At 42.2% G+C, this 22,075-nt stretch overlaps 1 protein-coding gene across 2 annotated transcripts in view; it reads right to left on the minus strand.

Annotated features, from left to right (window-relative positions):
• Nucleotides 1–18,406, minus strand: part of LOC116942345 (mitogen-activated protein kinase 14-like) — a 37,496-nt gene extending 19,090 nt beyond the window's left edge. The window contains exons 1-9 of one of the 2 annotated variants that reach the window (XM_032954130.2): nt 17,831–18,406; nt 12,647–12,776; nt 11,417–11,475; nt 9,185–9,296; nt 8,389–8,418; nt 8,216–8,263; nt 7,386–7,500; nt 5,121–5,192; nt 1,507–1,586 (exon numbers count right to left, since the gene is read on the minus strand). In XM_032954130.2, coding sequence (XP_032810021.1) covers nt 1,507–1,586; nt 5,121–5,192; nt 7,386–7,500; nt 8,216–8,263; nt 8,389–8,418; nt 9,185–9,296; nt 11,417–11,475; nt 12,647–12,776; nt 17,831–18,054 — 870 coding nt within the window. In that variant the 5' untranslated portion in view covers nt 18,055–18,406. The remainder of the gene's footprint in view (nt 1–1,506; nt 1,587–5,120; nt 5,193–7,385; nt 7,501–8,215; nt 8,264–8,388; nt 8,419–9,184; nt 9,297–11,416; nt 11,476–12,646; nt 12,777–17,830) is intronic. The other variant, XM_032954129.2, reaches the window with a different exon arrangement.
• Nucleotides 18,407–22,075: the final 3,669 nt, after the last annotated feature.

Below are 22,075 nucleotides of genomic sequence, written 5' to 3' on the forward strand. Positions count from 1 at the left end.
TTTGCAAAAGCAAAACATTACAGTACGATTTGGTACAGTACACAAAATTCAAAAACTAGTATCTTGCACGAAAGACGAATTACCTAAATTATCAACAGGTGTATATCAGATTAATTGTTTATGTGGCAGATGCTATATTGGACAGACGGGACGTAACATCAGCATAAGACTAAAAGAACACCAAAGAAATGTTAAATTATCTCAAACACAGCTGTCGGCAGTGGCAGAACATGCTTGTCAACAAGGACACTCAATTGATTTTGATAACGTTGAAGTGTTGTGTAAAACTAATTATTACTGGCAAAGCCTAATTAGAGAATCCACTGAAATTGAGAGAAACAAAAATAACTTTAATCGTTCTGATAGCTATAGGCTTAGTGCTGCTTGGAAGCATATTATTAAATACATATTACAATTCCTTATATGGGAAACACATATTAATTAACGGATTACTAATGTAGCATATAATCACAATAACACACCTTACAAATAATTACCAATCTACAACTCATTACTAATCATAACCATTGACTGATTGCCAATCGATTATATAATTACAATACCCCCCTCCACCTCAATTCACTGCACCTGAAATTAGTTAAATGATGACGTCACCCTGCTGCTCTATTTAAGACCGAGAGCAAGTGAGAATTTTACCATTCTGGCGAATTGCCCGATGATGCTGGATGTAATTACCAGCGAAACGTCGTATTCAAACTGTAAATGTTGTGGATTCACTCTTCACCACACCGGTGGGCTAAAGTAGTGAACTAATTGTCTTTTGTCAAAGTGACACTTTATTTTGCTGATTGGCCGTGTCGGGTGGTGGAGGGTTTCGACACATTTATAAATAACGCGATCTAACCCAAAAACCTTTATTATGAAGTTACTCCAAGTTTACTTAGCACTGGATCTATCTGGAATGTTCTGGAAAATAGGTAAATTTCAAAATATCACTGTCCTGGTCACAAAAGCAAAGTTTGTGGGGAATAATAGCCATTTTCTGTACTTTTCAGGCATAAGCAATTAGGAAATAACACTTACTACTCAGGAACAAAAAAAATTGTTGCACAGTGTTTTCACACCGCGACACGGGAAACCACAGACAAGCGGGAAGGCGGCCAGACCCGGTGCCATTCATTGCCCAACCACGGTGGGCCTCTGTTGGCATGTTTGCCTATCCACTTGTATTGTCTAGATACAAGCAGGTCAAAGGTATTTGCATTTTAGCACAAGTCGTGTTGTACCTGTGGACACCTATACTTAAGTGTATCTGCAAGAATAAGACTGCTTGTATTATAAGGCGACAAGCAGCGTTATTCTAACAGACACATGTACTCAGGGCTGCTTGCTTAACATAACAAGCTTACCAAAAAGCAGCTAGCAAATGCTAATAGACCAGGAAACGTGACACCCTGGATTGATTTTTTGTTCTCAACATCAATACATCCGCAGCAAGAAACTATTCAAACGGATGCCCGATGCTACCAGAAAAGGCCCACTCACAGACTCGGACGAGATTTTCTGCATCAGCTCCGGGGATGGAGTGCCGACCAGCTGCATAATGAGCTTGAGCTGATCGATGTCTAGTGTGGGTTGAGCAGCGTGAAGGAAGACTCGGGAGAGAGCCCTGCCTGGAGTCTTCCTCCAGCTGCTACGAATCCTCCAGTTGTTTTGTTCTTTTGCCACTTACACGTGTCAAATCGCACGAGTGATTCCCATTGCAGAACAATATGCGCTCCGCCACCAGAGGTCACTCAGCTGACAGCAGCGCACTTTTACCTCTTTACATTTAAAATGTTTTAATCCAGGAACTCCATGCTAAATATTAAGACTCTGTCAAGAGGGTCGTGCATTGGGATGTTTTGTGAAGTTTTTTTTTTAAGATTGTGCTTTTCACGCTGGAGGAAACTGGAGTGCTTGGAGAAACAAATAATAGAGAACAACACCCAACCCCTTGTTGTACCATTATTTATGTGATCTACAAACCCTTCATAATTATTTCCAACTAAGGTTAAACGCTTTATGAGTTAGCCCCGTTTGTCCATCTGCAAAAGGGGTCGGGGGGGTGGGGCACGATAACTCTTAAAGATAATCCAAAATAAACAAAATGTAAGTAGAATGTAGTGTCATTATTAAGAATTTGCCCTCTATAAAAATTGCCAAATTGATCCAAGAGTTGCCTAAAACTTGGAAACACCAACAAAATCATCAGCTTTGTACTGCTTTTTAAATATGATAACAAACGCACATTGGAAAGCAACATAATCCACAAGTATGCATGATTTTAGTTTCCCCCCCCCCCCCCAACTTGTTTTCCTCCAAAGTTCTAGATTAAAGATGTGTGCCACTGTAACCCGGCTTGACTGACGATGATGCAACTCCCAACAAAGACACGACAAGGATTTTACTTGTCGTCTAAGTTGCTCTTTTTAGCACACTTACAAGGAACACCACTCCACAGGCTAAGGTTTGAACACAGATGAAGCAATTCACGTGCCCCAGAGGTCAGCATTTTCATAGCTGCACATTTTTTTACAGCACAGGTTGATTCCTGGTAATTTTTACGAACGTTTACCAAAGCACATGGTCTTTTCTAAAGTAAGCAAAGTAGAGATTTACAATATATTGAAGGCAGACTGATATAGAGATAATAAAATAAAGAGGCCAGCGAGATCAGGATCGAGTGCTTTTGAAAAAAAATATGTTATAATGAAAAGCAATATGCCAATGTGGTTAAAGAAAACGTTTTTTCCATCAATGAATATTATCTGCGAATAGAAACGTCGAGTCTGAACATAGGACAAAACCTGAAAAGTGTATGAAGTAGCATGGAGAGATGCATGCTGGAAATTACACCAAGAGACATAACAAGAAACACGTAGCTCGTAGATCAAAAACGCAAATTAGACAGATCATATTGACTGTTATGAAAATGGAGTTTGATAAGAATATATTGCTAAGTGGGATGACAGCAGATGGACAAAACTGGTGAATGAATGGCAGCCTAACGAAGGAATGCTCAAGAGGATTACCACCGTGGAGATGAATCGATAAGATCAGCTAAATAGATTGTGGCATCGCAGAACCATGAAGGAAGGGCAATAACCTCGGTAGACCTTCATCCAGCAGTGGTTGAATCATGGATGATGTAATCTCATATGAAAAAGATAATTATTTTTTAATAACGATTCCTGTAGCTACTAAATGCTCTCCCTCTGGCGAACACAATACAGCAGGGCATGGAACGCCGTGAAAAATTGGGTCACAATGACATTGCACATTGGAGACACCAACCTCACAAATTCAAACCCATTCATGCAATAAAACACATCAACACAGCATTCCGGCACTATGCGGCATGTCAAGCATCATCACCCCTCGATCCGTTCTAGCTCTTCATAACGAGATGAAATTGAAAATGACCGGTGACCTACATAGAATTCAGCCGCATTATTTCCACCACCAACTCACACTTGCAATGACTTATATGCTATTATTACACACTGGTATTATTGTTACAATTTTTTTTTTTACTTTTTGTTTAAACACGAACTGCTCAGGAGGTTTCAAGATTATTTTTAAAAGGTGTGGTAAACTCCCTGTTGGGGATTTTGTTGCTTGTGGAAGTAAACAGCAGCAGCACATATTCCACACGTGCAAAGAGATAACACTCAAATATTCACAGGTCTATAAATTGCAATAATAAATCATCAAGAATTAATTCACGAATATAACTTTTGCCATTTTCTACAATGTGTTGTTGATAAATCCCTTAAATTTACAAGACTGTTTTAATTTCCATCACCAGCATTCATGTACTGTAAACTATGAAGGTTCCCAGTGAAATACAATCATAAACATTCACGCAGGGAAATACACGCACAAGTAAAAACCACTACTGTTTAGGTTGGTAATAAAATATTGGCTCTTTCCAGTGGGGAAAGTTAAATGAAAAACTGTTAATCATTCAGTATAGAAAGAAAAAAACAAGACAGCATCATCTTTCTCGAATAGTGTTCTCTGTTCATTTTCTGTTCAATGAATGCCTCCCGGTCACATTTTGCAACATGACCTACGCCCAAGCCTCACCACCCTCCACCCTCGCTTGCTTTTTTTCCATCACAACCACAAATATGAAATAAATGCCGAAAGAAATTTGATTGGTTACACATTTCTAACCTCAACTGGGCAAGGCATACTGCTGGAAAGTTATGACTGTTACAAAACCTTTCATCAAGCACGTGTCTCACAAGACTAATGGATGAATGTGCACTATGTTAAGAGGAATAGTTAACAACAAAAACCAATGCCGGACATCACTCGTGACCTTCCCAGACAAGTTGTGCTCAAAAAGTAAGGCTACCCAAAGAATTCCAAAAGTTTCATATTCACTTTTTCAAGACTGTCCAATGACCCCCGTCTCCACAGTGGCTCAGTAGGATGACTATGTGAGTCATGTTCAGTTATTCCCCTCCAAGACATAGGGATGAGTCATGGTGCCAATTGCAAAGGGTTTAAGGGTAATTTTCTCCCTTGGCAATAGTTCCACCCGTTTGAATTAGAATCCAAAAAAAGAGTGAGCCACAGGAAGTTATGTGGAAAGTAAGCACAATGACAATGCCTATGGCTCAAAAACAAACGATACGACCAGTGCTACATAGCTGCATATTCTGTGGTTCAATGCTTACAACTAGCCAGATATGTTCTTGGAAATCACCATAACGATGCCATCTGCTTTAACGTGCTGCATAAATTGCACGTGGTGTCATCACCATTCACAAGAATATGCTAGCATGCGTATCACAGCCCAAAATACAATAATGAAAATTACACAAGAATAAAACATGTAAAACAGTTGCTATGTTAGCAACGCTCTCAAGGTTGTACATGTAAAAATCAAGTTCACAACATACCAAAGAACGTAAAAAAAACGTTTCAATGCTGTTAGAATTTCAGTAATAACTGAAATCCTTATTTTACGTAATAAATGTCCATTTCAGTTACCTTCAGTAGAAATTTCCTATTGAAAAGCTCTACCGACATAAAACACCCATACCTTACCAGCGTAGATGAATGTGTTTAAAATTTAAGCCGTCACCAATCACCAGAAAGGATACGATCTGTGCCAGGGAACAGCGTCCTTCCCGTCAATAATTCAGCCATGATGCAGCCCACAGACCAAATGTCGACTGGAACAGAGCAAATATAAGCATTTAACAACCGTTGGCATGTTGGATGAGGATAACATGTTCATAAACTTAATTCATAATATTCTGATAGTCCTGTACAGTGAGGGAAAAACGTATTTGATCCCCTGCTGATTTTGTACATTTGCCCACTGACAAAGAAATGATCAGTCTATAATTTCAATGGTAGGTTTATTTGAACAATGAAAGACAGAATAACAACAAAAACATCCAGAAAAACGCATGTCAAAAATGTTATAAATTGATTTGCATTTAATGAGGGAAATAAGTATTTGACCCCTCTGCAAAACATGACTTAGTACTTGGTGGAAAAACCCTTGTTGGCAATCAGAGGTCAGACGTTTCTTGTAGTTGGCCACCAGGTTTGCACACATCTCAGGAGGGATTTTGTCTCACTCCTCTTTGCAGATCTTCTCCAAGTCATTAAGGTTTCGAGGGTGATGTTTGGCAACTCGAACCTTCAGCTCCCTCCACAGATTTTCTATGGGATTAAGGTCTGGAGACTGGCTAGGCCACTCCAGGATCTTAATGTGCTTCTTCTTGAGCCACTCCTTTGTTGCCTTGGCCGTGTGTTTTGGGTCATTGTCATGCTGGAAGGAGGTTCTCATGAGGGAAGGAGGTTCTCACCCAAGATTTCACGGTACATGGCCCCGTCCATCGTCCCTTTGATGCGGTGAAGTTGTCCTGTCCCCTTAGCAGAAAAACACCCCCAAAGCATGTTTCCACCTCCATGTTTGACGGTGGGGATGGTGTTCTTGGGGTCATAGGCAGCATTCCTCTTCCTCCAAACACGGCGAGTTGAGTTGATGCCAAAGAGCTCCATTTTGGTCTCATCTGACCACAACACTTTCACCCAGTTGTCCTCTGAATCATTCAGATGTTCATTGGCAAACTTCAGACGGGCATGTATATGTGCTTTCTTGAGCAGGGGAACCTTGCGGGCGCTGCAGGATTTCAGTCCTTCACGGTGTAGTGTGTTACCAATTGTTTTCTTGGTGACTATGGTCCCAGCTGCCTTGAGATCATTGACAAGATCCTCCCGTGTAGTTCTGGGCTGATTCCTCACCGTTCTCATGATCATTGCAACTCCACGAGGTGAGATCTTGCATGGAGGCCGAGGGAGATTGATAGTTCTTTTGTGTTTCTTCCATTTGTGAATAATCGCACCAACTGTTGTCACCTTCTCACCAAGCTGCTTGGCAATGGTCTTGTATCCCATTCCAGCCTTGTGTAGGTCTACAATCTTGTCCCTAACATCCTTGGAGAGCTCTTTGGTCTTGGCCATGGTGGAGAGTTTGGAATCTGATTGATTGATTGCTTCTGTGGACAGGTGTCTTTTATACAGGTAACAAGATGAGATTAGGAGCACTCCCTTTAAGAGTGTGCTCCTAATCTCAGCTCATTACCGACACCTGGGAGCCAGAAATCTCTGATTGAGAGGGGGTCAAGTACTTATTTCCCTTATTAAAATGCAACTCAACTTATAACATTTTTGACATGCGTTTTTCTGGATTTTTTTTGTTGTTATTCTGTCTCTCACTGTTCAAATAAACCTACCATTAAAATTATAGACTGATCATTTCTATGTCAGTGGGCAAACCTACAAAATCAGGAGATCAAATACTTTTTTTCCGTCACTGTATGTCCCAAACACAACACAGGCAGTAACAAAAGAGACATGTTTAATAATAGTTTGGAGCGTGAAATTCAATTATAGGATGCGTGAGATTCAAGTACAGGATCCCCAGCGGTGCTGGTTCAGTACTCGATCAGGAAGAAAATTTAGCTTCTTAAGCTCCCAACCACACCTAGCATGAGTATAAACTTCATCTTCTTTAAAGCACAACTGTAAGTTTGCCATTGGGTCACACGGACGTTAATTATTATGCCATCAGAAATGTACCACATTAGTAACATCAAGATCGTCAAATATACTTACAAATGAAAGCATGCATGAATTTGTTTGTAAATAATGCAGTTACAAATTAACCATATTTCCCCCAAAACTGCATTGTGAAACAATACATTGAACAGATTATAGTGTGATTTTAAATGCCAAATTATAAAACAATTTTCAAACAGGAAGAAAGCCCATTGTGAAATTACTGGTATTTCGAGGCAAGTGAGCTGCATGTTCACAAAGAGCGTGGGTGTCCGAGCTATCTCATCGTTCACCTGTCTGGTTGTAGTGCATCCAATTGAGCATGATCTCGGGTGCACGGTACCAGCGGGTAGCGACGTAGCCCGTCATTTCGTCGTCCGCGTGCCGCGCCAGCCCAAAGTCAAGGATCTGTTAAGGGTACGGAGTGGAGGGTGAAAATGGTGTGCAGACATTGAGCCCTTGCAACGGTTTAAGGGGTTATTGACCTGTAAATTCCGCAAAATGCAGAATTACTGCAATCTCAAACGGAAACGTGGCACATGCGCTTTAGCAATGCGAAGCTGTAAAAATAATTTTATATTTGTCATGAGTTCAACCTTGAGAACAGCAGTAAAGTATAGACTGTTTTTTTTACACGTATCTAATTTTCATGATAGGGTTTGGGGCTTTTATAATGAGACATGTGCGTGTATTTTCTGCAAATCCGCAACGTTTGAATGGATATATAATTAAGTGCAGTTACAGTTTGGCTGGCTGAGTATGATTAGGTTGTTTGCGGTGAGCTTTTGTATAGTCTACTTCACACTAATTGCTCATTAACAGCTACATACATTAATGCACAGGCTGTTTATACAGCCATGAGCATGTTTCCATGTCTCAGCATAATTATTCTAGTTTTAAAGACATGCATGTTAATAAATAAAAAACAGAGATATACACTGCAGCCTTCATTGTGACAAGAAAAGAGACTAATTGGTTGTGGTATTTCTATATTATATGGTTGGGGGGAAAAAAAACACATTTGTCTATATATGCATAAGGTTGCTGTAGTAAGGTTGAGGCCTTCAAAAACACAAGCCTTCCACCTACTCTGCAGGACTATGTGCATCAGAAGTAATCATACTTTTAGCTCGCAGTCTTCATTCACTGCCAAATTGCTGGGTTTCAGGTCCTGAAAAATAATAAATTGAGAATACTGCGCATCAGCAAGACTAACCCACAAAAAGTTCAATACAATCATCTTTTAAAATACAATCATATAAAAAATTACAAAGAGGCAATAAATAAAAGATTTACCCTGTGAATGATCCCAGCTGAGTGAATGTACTGCACAGGGGATTACAAGAGAACAATACAAATGTTATTAAAACAATAGCCACAACAATAATGGGAAATAAATTACAATGTTAAGTTCCTTAATGTTTTCAAGATCCTTATGCATTGTTACAATCTCACCGAGGCAGTTAGCCTATGGAACCCTTTCTGTCGAGAGTACTAGTCCAGTGTTGTAACTTTAGAGCGATTCTTTTGCACTGCGCCCGAACATGTGAATCTCAACTGATGCACGTGAGATAACGTGCAATGAGCTTCACAGCCGACTGCACTCTGAAAGCATGCATTTTAACAGTGGCACGTGGAGAACAGCTTTGTATTGGAACGAGCATGAGCATTAACAAACTCCAAGCGTGCAGCTTATCTCAAACACATTTTCCAAAACATGATCTTTGCGTCTACTTAATGTGTGCAGCCTATAATGTGCTCGTGTGTTTAACAAAAAAAGTGCTTACACATCGTGGGGGGTTTCTGGTAGATAAATGAAGTTTTGGCACATCCAGGGGTATCAACATTTAATCAGACGCATATCCTTTAAATGAGCCGATCAAAAGATAAATGTCAAAGATAAAAATGTGGCATGGTCTGCGAAGTGCAATACAATCAGGAGAAATCTGAAACTGCCATGAAAGAGACATCATAACATTGACAGCATTAAGAGTAAACCTTCCTGAGTGGGGCTAGATCATCAGGACAAGCTGTTAAGTAACAGCGTAATGGCATTTTAAACTGAGGAGCCTGTGAGTAATTGCAAACGCACCTTGAGCCCACGAAGGATCTGATAAACCAGGAACTGCACGTGGTCATCTGTAAGTTTCTGACATTTCACGATGTTGTTGAGGTCAGCGCCCATCAGATCTGTCACAAGATACCTACATAATGCACGCATAAAAGAAGCAATTATCCCCCAAGCTTTTTAATCGATGACTGCTAACCGTAAATACTGTAAAAGCCAGCACCTGTTCAGGCTGGAATGTTACAAGACAAGAGTGGCGTGGTGCTGACCACGCCAGACCACTTTATTCCCACCAGTGCCGGTGTTTACACACCACATTTGATATTATTTAAAAGCGTGAGGCTTAAAAGTTATGTTATTCAATTTAACCGTTTTTATAATTTAAATTGATGTAAAGTTGGAAATTTCATCTTTCCATTTGAATGCACTGTCAGTTTCCAGTTTCTGATCTAGACAATTTTTTTAGCAGCAGTTTTGACGCTGATATCATATTGACACATGTGCTGCCATTCACATCATGTTTATCTCTACCGAGTGTTCTGACCAACTTGCACATTCTTAGAGGTTGTAAAATTCTTGGACAGCTGCACCGATCCTGTTTTTTGGGTTTGTTTAGTATGACAGCACAACAAATACCATGTTTGTGATAAATTTGCTACAGTTTTGCTGTGCTGAATGTCTTAAAATGGGACCAACTGAGCATCTGCGATGGGGACAAAAGGGTCATAGATTGAGACCTAACGTAAATAACATGCAGAAAGTGGCTGAAGGCTGACTGACAGAGATGCGCAAGTAAGTAATGATCAGCGGGCCATTTGAACAGGGGCTTGGAAAGACTTCGGTAATTTCGTTGACTGGAACACACTTATAGACGCACGCTGTTAACCGAGACGGGCAAAGTAGAGCCCTCACAGGACGGAACGTGCCATGAAGCCACGTTACGGATTCTGGCACACAGTGCGTCCCCTATCATTAAATGGGACGTGCCAACACGCATGCTGGCCAGGGATGGCACACACCCACTTCCAGCGAAAAACTGGGACAGGTGCTGCATGCGTGAATAAGCAACTGATTATGTGGGGCAGACAAAAACAAGGTTTGAAGTACTAAGCTAGACAAAACATTTGAGAATTACTGATTAAGAATAGGTGGCCTGGGAAACAAAATAAGTAAAACGAAGATAAAATTACCCAGTTAATGTAAAGAACTCGGGAGATATTACATTTATCTACGGATGATGATGATGGCAGTGCTGGATTGAATGTGATACAAATTAGATTTGTCAAGTGAACGTTAATATGACCTGGACCGTCCAAAGACTGAAGATCATTATGTTGCAGTTGATTCAACGTGATAGAAGCTAATTCATGCAATTTACTAAAATCTCATTCTGAAAATGCCTAAATAAAACAAATCAAATGCAGGTGAATATTACCAAGTCGAACATCCTCAGAACATACATTTGTGCAAAGGTCTGAATCTCAGCATGGAAGACAGCGGGCTGCTTACAGTAAGCACCAGAGCTCATTACTCATATCCGCTCATTTAAACAAACAGTTGTGGTCTGGAGCAGCCTGCTCAAGCATAGCTGCAATCTAGCTACGCAAGAATGAGCTGCTTATAATTTCTTCTACATGACCGCACGTTAAAAGTAGCTTACAAACCTACAGATTCTTAGGATAACAATCTTTCAGGAAGGAATATAGAGCAACACATATAAACATATACTATGGCCAATATTATTTATGTTGCAAAACATCATGGAAAATAAGCACTATATCTTTGAGTTTCAAACATCTCCAGAGCAGATATACAGGGAAATCATCATGAACTGTAGCTCAGAAGCCAAAACACAGCTGTCTGTAGCAAAAAAAGCGAACGTCCACGGGTAAACAATGCTTTCTAATTTTTTATTTAAAGCTTTCGTGACTGCAGTATTTCATATTCTTAGCTCTTTCGGTAAAGTCACGTTGAAGGGAAACAATAAAATAATAAAATATATATAAAACAATAAAAATTATCACGATGTTTCGACCATAACACAAACGGTCGTCATCAGGTGTGTCGGTTTGCATTAATGCAAACCGACACACCTAATGACGACCGAAAAATGCTTTCTAATGTTTTCAGGCTCCAACGGTGTGACGTCAAGGTGGGACAATTGATCAGCGATGAGTTTATTGCATGTCAGCAGGGGCGACATTCACGCAACGCCTTGTTACAATCGTCACGGCCCTCGCTCTCGCATCCACTTACAGATCGTCAAATTCCTCCAGCGACGAGTTTGGGGTGAACACATCCATTAGACCAATGACCTGCAGGAAAATAAAAAAGCAGCATCACTACTGCCACACGAGCACAACTCCAAATGGCAGACAGGCAAGGCACGGTTCTTTCATCCGCAACATAAACACGTTTTTACCACCGCCGCCGCACCCTTACCCTTTGACATGAGCACCAGGGAACCTTCATCAAGCACCAGAGCATCCAAGGATATATATTCTAATCGTGCATTGCATATCCATGCAAACCAGCACGGAAGTGCTGTTACGCGACGCATTCTACAGCGAAGCCCAGAGCGAAGGCGTTTTGTTTTGATAGGGCACACATGCATATCCCGCACTACACGTCCCTTGTGCAACGCAATCCTCGAGGAGCGTCTGGCTGTAGAATAACAATAACGGACAGGGTAGATAAGCCGTCTCTAGATTGACGCTTGGATAATTGACACGCCTGAGCGCTAAATGTCAAATCAAGGTGCCCTGAGGACATCTCATAGCAATGCAGCATTACTTGTGGTTTGCTTGCAAGGAAACTGCACTTTGTGTGAATATAAAAGCAAAGCATAGCAGACCGATATTGATGAAATCTAGCAGTTACATAATATGATGAACGCAATATTTTTTTTCCAAAAATATAACGAACGCAATATAATTTTGTCAAAAAGCAATGAGTGAAAGTGTGTATATTTTGTAACCATTACATTCTTTAAATGTTTGCACAGAATCTCATGTAAAAAGCAAGCTTTTTACCGAAACCCTGCATTCCCATCTGCAAAGAAATAAAACGTGCAATATATATATACAAAGCAATCACCAACGAATGTATTATAGAAATAAATATATTATCTAAAGCCTTTCAAAGTAACACAATTTAAGGCACAGTATAATGGAATCCAAATATCCAATGGAAGGGCTGGGTCACTCTGGACATATTATACCTGACTTGGGCACGCCACACCCAAGGGGACCTGGTAACAACAATAATCTGGACATATTATACCTGACTTGGGCACACCCAAGGGGACCTGGAAACAACGAACCGGCAAAATCCATAGCATTGAGTCATTTGGAAATAGTAATATTAATAAATACAACTTTCACTGAGGTCCGCGCCACTATTTGGCGTGCTCCTCGTACGCCCCCCTCGACGTTAACGCCATCACCACTTGGCTGCCGCGTCGACTCTCGGGCAAGCAAGGCTCACGTTCTCATGCTTCATGTGCTTGAGCAGTCGCAGCTCGCGGTACGTCCGCTTGGCGTGGATGACAGACTGGAAAGGCCGCGAGAGCTTCTTCACGGCCACCTTCATGCCCGTCTTGGTGTCGAGCGATGAGCTGCCACGGCAAAGCAACCACAGCAGGCTCGGTCGTCACGCGCGCCCCCAATGGCACCGGAGAAAACACTTTTTTCACTTGCATCCTTCCTGTCCTCCAGCTTGTTCAATACAATTAAAACATGTTGCCACGATTGAGTAACCAAGTTGTGATATTTGTATTAAACAAGGGCACAAACTCTAGTTAAGTGGCTTAAGCTCTGGAGCAAGTTAACTTGAACATTTGCACCACCCAGCACTTATCTCATCTCGGCAAGCTCTGTCAGCTGCATGGCTAAGTTGTCTGCGTTGTGATGTCAATGACAAATTAGCAGTGTTTTATATATCACGCTCTCAATACTGTATACACCTTGCTGTATATCTATACACAAGAGGTGCTGCAACGACTAATTTAATGAGAGTGGTAGAAAACAATTGACGTGAGCTGGGGAATTTACTAATTCTAGGGAAACTTTCAAGTCATTAGTCTAAGAGCATCTCCAACCATTTAATTGATTTTGGAATTAAAATAAAAACCACGAGCAATGAGAAAATCAATCGCCAAGCAAAAATCTCTTCAGACAGCTTAACAGAAGCCAATATTAAGGAACAAATAAGCGTATGATTAATCGTACTCAAAATGTCAGTGTACATGTAAGACTATTAATATCGGTGCCCCTTGCTGCACTGAAAAATGTATAACATGATAAATGTGGTAAAGTGTGGCAGCAGTTTAGAAAGATTTCAACGAAGTTCACTCGCAACAAAATGACAAGGGGTGTTTGGATTCTATGGTTATGGCAACGAGCTAACAGTCACAACGTGGATTGGAGGACAAGCCTTTCATTTAAAAAAAAATATAGCCTTTGGCAGTGTAAGATTCTGGAAAGCATGGCAACTTATGAACAAAACCAGTGGACACACCAGCAGCCTTGCGAGGTAACGTGCGCAAAAGGGATGTGGAATGTGGGCGAGAAGCACTGATGAAATCGGAGTGCACGTGGAAGTGAAAACTGCAGCTACAAAAGGCAAGAGCAGGTGGTTTCCAACAAAGGAAGAATTACTCCAGCAGATGAGAATTTACAAAAAAAAGGATGTTAGAATGTTGAGTTTGCGCGAAGTTGGTCAAGTTTCCTGTTAAATGCAGTTGATGCTGATGAGCTCTTTCCAAATATGGCTCAATTATTTAACATTTGAAACTCTTCAGATTACTAAATAACAAAGGTGGTGGGATATTTTTTTCTGAAACCTCTAGGTGCACTCTAAGAGTTGACTTGATAAATATCGTGAAACGCTTTACAAATACAAGCCGAGGAAGGTCAATAATTGTACTGTATTACATCACGAGCTAGCTGTGCTACTCATTATGCAAACAATGCTAAAGAGAGGTCGAGGCAACGCTCTGCTTTAAGCCACTTAGGGCAAATTTGATAAGATAGTTACACTTTGATGCCAAGTCAAGAGGGACCTGTGTATTAAGTCAATAAAGGTCCGATGCAGGTTCATGCATCTTGATCCACAAATGCGTAAAATCAATGTGCACTTGAAGTGTTCCCGGCAAGCACAAAAGGACATTGAGAATGGCCGCGACATAAATATTCCGTCACTGCTTTGCACAGAATGCAACATACACTCTTAATTAGTAACAGCAGCAACCAAGTACCACTGTACTGTACAACAAAGTTGTAGCCTTGTGCAACTCTCAAGCATGCACAACAGTAAAGCGCTGTTTTAAATAAAAACATTTTTTTTTTTAAAACCCAAGCTCTTTAGGAAATGGTGCAGAGGGATTGCAGTTCTCTGCAGTTTCTAAATTATGACAGGACACGTTGTGCAAACGATTTCACGGAACAGAACTAAAATAAGACACAAAAAAAGAGTGGACAACGTCGTTTGCATGGAGGACCCACATCACGCGCCTTCTAACACAACAGAGCGCGGCTTGCAACTCCGAAACGTCACAAAAATGGGACAACTTAAAAAAACCACACACACAAAGCATCGGTGCAATAACCAACGAATGCATTTTCCTGAGGGCCACTTGTGCAGCCCCATCAAGGTTATTTCAGTCTAAACGAGCTGGGGGGAGGAGGAGGACGTGCGGCACGGGGGAGGAGGGGGCACAGACAGCACAGGACAGTGTGTTCCTGTTGCTAGCGTTCACTCCACGAGCTCGGCACATTTAGATAACACTGGAGGGCGCACGCTCTGCGATGTGGGGGCATATGCTACAACAACTACGTCGTTTGTCCTTTTAAGATTGCTCTCCCGTTTGCTGTTGACGAGACGCGCGACAAAAGTGCATTCCTCATAGCCCATATGCTTAATGAATCATTGCAAAGCGGTGGCCACGAAGTGAATAAATTACTCACTCCTCCCAAAGCTCCTAAACCCCATGTGGCCTAAATTAAATGCTCCCATTTTGCTCAAAAAGGCACAAACGCGCACGTGATGCACACTCCTCGCTGATTGGAAACAAGTTGCAGAATTAAACTGCAATGTGTTTACAAACAAACACCCAATACTGTACTCGCCTTACCAAATAAGCAAGTATCATACAATGGAAGCAAAAATACACTCAAGACAATGGACATGTGCGGACTAAATGTTAACAATGCACTTTACTAAAGCGCATTGCTCAGCAGTAAGAGACGTGTTTGTTTTTTTACAGCTGGCAATCTCAATTGAAGTGTTGCAGTAACGATCTCAATTATAGTATTGACTACGTTCATTCACAGCAATGCTGAAACCAAAGTCACAGTATAAAGCCTTGCTTTGGCACGATAACATTTCTCACTTTTATCTTCGGGCGATTAGATTACATAGAGCACCGAATTATGTTCGATGCAAGGCATACTTCACTTGCATCATCGTCAATGTTTTATGTACCAATCACTCGTGCATGTACCCGAATTATTTTGGACACACGGCGACATGCGCGTTCTTTCATTTTACGATCGTCACTATTGTAGTGTACTGCATGTGCCTTTCATTTTTGTGGACATCCCTCGGAACAAAAGGCGTTCTGTTACAATGTGCTTAGTTGTGTTAACGTAACCAGTGATGCAAGCATCTCGTTTTCAGGGGTAGCTCGGCTTCCACCAAGTTCATGGGCACGAGGGTTGGACTGCCAAGCTTCATCAAAATATAAGTTTACCCAAAGCAGAGCTCTTATTAAAATGTCCCGAGTGCACGCAGGGGGGAGATGTTTAAATCCGTCCCCGTGTCTTGCACGTGCATCTGCTGACTGATGTGCAAAGATGGCCAGAATCAGAACCCCCTGCCCCTGATTTGCCTATCCCTGCCGTTTAAAAATGGAAACGACAATGGGCAACTTTTACGCGTGCAAGGACACAAAAAAGTGGCAACAATGCCACTGTATATGAACAAAGAGTCTCGAAAATACCAAACAATGGCTTTCATGCAGTTTGATGGGATACGTCTGTGGCTGCCTAGCAATGAGACAGTCTACTGAATGTCGGCAAAGAGACAACCGCCCCAGAAATGAGTTACGTAATGCAAATCTATTACCCATTATAAAAGAATGAAATCCAATCCTGTGTCATTCCACTGCTTGACGACGGCCGATTGACCCCAACTTCGTCACGGCTGGTCAGTGTGGGTTGGGTGAGGAGGGGGTAGATGCTTGAGAAGCTTTATGAAAAGTCAGAAACAATAATAGCTCGCTAGAGTGTTTATACAGGCGCGAGGACAGCAGGAAGTATAAAAACACAAAGCACCGCATTAAGCACAAAGCTTGGTGCGACTCCCAAACACCTCAAGTTGATGGAACCGGACGCCAACCAATGACACAGTAATACAACAGTAATTAATGTAATAGGGTAAGCCATATGATGTATTCCCAGGTCACCCTTGTATATGAGACTACCCTGGCCACATGCGTTCTCGCCTGGTTAAATAAACTCGACAATTCGATAAACAAGGGCATCATGGGCAATGCCGAACATTGGCTTCCTCTAGTTTGATGCAATTACTTATTTGGCAACGTAACTATGCGGGTGTTTCAATTAGCACAGAATAAAAATAACCACATAAAACATGATTAATTATCTACATACGAATAGTCGTGGAACCTCAATTGCACAAATTCGAAATATTTGCTTGCAGAAGTTTGGCCAAAGATTTGTGGCAGCATAACCATTGGGAACGCGCCAGAACGGTTTGATAACTGTATTAGCAATCGTAGTGCAATGATACAACACCGGTAAGACTAATGAAAGATAATGCAAGTTGATGATAATAAGTTTGGCCCGTGAATTATGTGATCGGCAAGCATTTGGGACTACTGTACAGCTGATCAAGATAGTAATACCAGTACTGTATTGCAATACTGCAACGCGTTAATAACAGGTAATGACACCGACTCGCAACAATTTGTTCTACGAATACTTCAACGATTACGCGTCTCTTTGCAAGCTAAACTTTGCATAAGATTATGTTAATCGTGCAACAACACTCCAGTAAAATTAAACATTGACTCAAGAGCCCAAACGGGGCGTGTGGGAGCGATTGCTCATCTTCAGCCAGCAAAACAAGTCGGTGGCATATTCTGGCATATTCTTGGTTCTGGCATATTCTTGGTTCTTTCGAAAGAACCATGAATATGAATCCCTGCAGTCACGAAAGCTTTAAATCAAAATTTAAGTTGGTGGCAATTGTCCACATTTTCATGGCAGGGCCCGGTCCAAAAAGAAAAACCCACAGTACTCGCACAAACACAACGGCACATTAACTAACACTTCACTTCGATTTCACGAAAACAGCATAAAATGCACCGAGTGAGTGCCAATTTTGCAGACAAACTTGCATGGCTTTAAAAGTCTCCTCCACGTGCTGTGCAGCAATGACATGTACCACCACCACCACCGCGTACAGTGCATTTTGCAACGCGTATGCAGCATAACGGTGGTGGTGGTGTTGACCACAATAGCCACGCGTCAACTAGAGCCGTGCATTAGGGCCGCCGCCGCTAACACGTCCATCGGAATGAAATCTGACGATGATGACGATGATGATGTTGATTAATAATAATAATAAGAGCGATGCTCAACTCACCACACCGATCCGTAAGCCCCGGAGCCCACCGAAGTGAGGTTCACGTATCTGCGCGGCACCTCCCACACGGTCTTGTTCAACTCCTGCCGACAGAAGCCTTCCTTCACGTCCGAAGACATTGTCGTGGGCGTGTGGGGATGGACTTCTTCAATTTTTTTTAATAAAAAAAGACGGGAAAAGGAAAAAAATAAGGATGCCAACCCCCCCACCACCCCCCAACACATGCACACGCAGCCGACAACGCGTTGCAAATTAATGTTCGCCACAAGGCGGTTGTGTTGCGGCGTGGCTGGGTCGGAACCGTAACCCTCACCACCCCCCACACACACACGGCCACCCGAAACCCGCAGCAATATAAACTTAACCACCGCACTTGGCAAACAAGAAATTAGCCCAGGCCGAGAAGACGCGCGCTAATTTCCCGCCTCTTTATTTACGTTGCCCCGGCAACTTGCTCGCCACTGCTTCTGTTTTTTTTATCTCGATCAATCGATGGTTGCGTGAGCTGCTCCGTCCTCCGCAAGCTCACCCACCCACCACCACCACCACACGCTCCCTCGCAGCCAATTTAAAGTTTTTTTTTTGGTTATATGGGGTGCGCCTTTTAGATTTCCCAACGCGGATGCGCCGATAACTCAGCGGGCACTCGCAAGCCCATTGGCTGGAGAGCGCGTGACAGGCGGTGGCGTTGGGTGGGGGAGGGCGGTCGGCGACGGCGGCGGAAGCGAGCGCGGCTGTGATTGGTTCGCCGGGACGCGGTGCGCCTATCCGCGGTAAGGAATGCAATCGGGCCAAATTTGGTGACACCCGGCGTGGCGTGACGTCACTATGCGTGACGTCAGCGGGGTGACTCATGCGGTGGTCAGAAGTCACCCCTACGCTTGCTTAAGTCAGAGGAAGGAGGCGTACTTGTGACGCCTGTAAATTATAAGATACAGCTCCATCCAGCGTCTTGACATCGGGTGTGTGGGACAAAAATGTCATTCCTTCAGCCAAGCCCAATGGTTTTCCAAAAATACCACCGTATAAATGTTAAATTAAAAGACAAGCCCACAGTGTTGAATGTGGCCGTGCAAATCAAAGTATTGACCGAAAAGTAGACCCACTAGAGACTAATCATAGGATAGATTAACACTGACCTGAAAAAAATATCGAATATGTGACGTTTTTTTGGCAGTGACCCTTCTTCATGACACATAGAGATGCATAGGATAACCCTTGGGTATACATTGAAGACAAACCACACAGCAAGTACGATTGTAGCCACGTAACCCAGACGATGCACCACGTAGTCCACCACTCACATGTGCCACAACGAACGGAGAACGAGCAAAAATCACACGAACTCTTTTCCTGAAGCCCGCTCGTGGCTTGCAAATCTCGCGGCTCTGGCTTTAATCCCTGACCTTTTTAAACTTCGCCCTTTGATTTAAGATCTCCCTTTTTTCTTGCCACGTGTGTTTCCCGTGTTACCTGCTGGTGTTACTTGAATGGTGCATGCACTACTTGAATGTTGTTGTGTTTGCTACTCAGTGTCTGCAACGTGATGTTAAGGGCTGAATGTTACTTAACCGGGATGAAAGCCTCGCTCGATGCTCCAGGAAACATTGCTGTGCTGCTATCTTGTGGTAAATGTTCCATCTTCCAAAATCTGCGTGATCAACCAACTCTTGACTTCAACGTTCAACAAGTAACCGTGTTTCCACTTATTAACTATGATATTTTAAAACAAGTTTAACAGACGCGTTAGCTGGGTCTCACGACCGATTTTTTTAAATCATGCCTTATAGTCGCCCTCTGCTGGACACTATTAAATAAAGGCTAAGTCTTGTGAACCAACGCTTTCTAAAGCCCCAGTGATTCAGAACCAACCGTACGAATACATCATAAACGATATCGTTACCACGGATACCACTTTGAAAATAACGCGTGTAATCGTCTGTGACATTATAAAGGTCCCACATTTGATCAGAGGTCTTGACATGTTGTGTGGATGTGCGTTGAGTCGAGGAGGGAGGTCTTGTGTAGGGTGACATTGACAGACTCGTGTGTATGTTGAACTTCTTTAGCACCGTACGTAGTCAACCGTGCTCATCGGAGGCACGGGGGAGGACGACAAACTAAACAGAAAAGGCCATTCTAAACAAATTAGTTTTCAATCTAGGCCCTAAACTAAACTATTTTTTATTTTATTTTACCAGGTAAGGCTCACTGAGCTACATCGCTCTTTTTCAGAAGCGACATGGCCACAAATGATAGCTCAACGAAGTGACGTATCTCGATTTGAAGCTTTCGTGACTGCAAGGATCCATACTCTTTGGTTCTATTCGGTAAAGTCACGTAGGTGACTTTTTGTTGTTTTATTTTTTACCTACGTGACTTTACCGAACAGAACCAAAGAGTAAGTGACGTATCGTCTGGAAATGTATAGCAGCCAAATACTCTAAATGTAAGTTTCTAAACGTGGAGGGAAAACTTGGAGGACCCGGAGAATAATCCACACGACTAGGGGGAGAACATGCAAACTACAAATATACAGCAGGCGTCAGGGTTGGGCTCGAACCTACGACCTCCTGTATACCTGGAGAGGTATTTAACATCTCGTCACTGTGCCGCCCTGACCTGCATGATTCAAGCCTACCCTATATGATTCAAGCCTACCCTATATGACTCAAGCCTATCCTGTATGATTCAAGCCTACCCTGTATGACTCAAGCCTACCCTATATGATTCAAGCCTACCCTATATGACTCAAGCCTACCCTATATGACTCAAGCCTACCCTGTATGATTCAAGCCTACCCTGTATGACTCAAGCCTACCCTATATGACTCAAGCCTACCCTATATGACTCAAGCCTACCCTATATGACTCAAGCCTACCCTGAATGCCACACACGTGTCCAACCCTCCCCACACGCAGCTGTGCACTTTTCAAGATCTCGGTGTTTATGTAATCTCTCTAAGTAGAATTTTCTACAGACGCACTCTCCATCCCTCTCGCTACTCTCCTCTCAATTAATCCTCCCACATGCATTTATCCCTCGACTTTAAGAACCAACGTCTCACAACAAAACCTCGATTATTTTCACTCCGCTGTCCCACGACAGCTCACAAAGATCACAATCTGCCGTACTGCGCAGACAAATCACTCAAACCAATCATTTCAAACAAATAATAATGTGACATGAGGAAAACTATGTACAATGGCATTCGATCAACAACCATGCACCTTGTATATGAACATCTACATCCATTTTTTTTATTTAAAGCTTTCGTGACTGCATGGATTCATATTCTTGGTTCTTTCGGTAAAGTCACGTAGAAGGGAAACAATAAAATAATACAAATATAAAACAATAAAATTCTCTCGACGTTTCGACTCCAACACAAGCAATCATCATCACCTGATGATGATATAGGGTAGGCTTGAGTCAAACCACAGCAATAATTTTCTTGCTGTGGTTTTCACACCTGATGATGATTGTAATTTTTACACACAGCGTTTTATTAAGTCTCTTTTTTGTGTGGAATATTTGCTGGTATATTCCAGGATGTTTCTATTGCGCGACGTCGCTTTGGGATGTTCTGTGTTCAAATTTTGTTTGTTGCGGGTGCACCCGACTTAAGAGCCGCATGGCTCACAGGGCTCTACCTAATAAATGAAACTTGAAAACTTGAAACTTGTGTTGCAGTCGAAACGTCGTGAGAATTTTATTGCTTTATATTTTTATTATTTTATTGTTTCCCTTCTACGTGACTTTACCGAAAGAACCAAGAACATCTACAGCCATGTTTGTCAATCCACTGGTCAGTGCGGGTGGGAAATGCAGGGAGCTGAAACATGGGAGCATAGAAGTACAATACAAAACTGGATTTTGCTGCTCTGCCCTCTGCTGTCCACCATATAGCCCGACACACTAAAACAGCTTATGGTGCAAGGTGGCCACTCATCCAAATACTATGCAGGCTCAACCCTGCTTAGTTTCCGAGATATAAATAACACCTAAATATGTGCTGCTTACAAACAGCAGGAAGGCACGACTCTCATAATTCCTTATGGTGCATGTCATGGCCAACACATGTCCAATAAGGGGCCGTCCATAAATGACGTCACGCACCTATACGGGGTGGGTTAGACATTTGTGACCATGTGTGACGAAGGGGAGGGGGGTAAAAAATCGTCCAAAATCGCGTGACGTCATTTATGGACGGCCCCTAAATGCGCTCAGCCTTGCATAGAGCAC

The sequence above is a fragment of the Petromyzon marinus genome, chromosome 14, assembly GCF_048934315.1.
Source record: "Petromyzon marinus isolate PM22_M1 ecotype Great Lakes invasive population chromosome 14, UKy_Petmar_22M1.pri1.0, whole genome shotgun sequence".
In the NCBI taxonomy this organism is placed as follows: domain Eukaryota; kingdom Metazoa; phylum Chordata; class Hyperoartia; order Petromyzontiformes; family Petromyzontidae; genus Petromyzon; species Petromyzon marinus.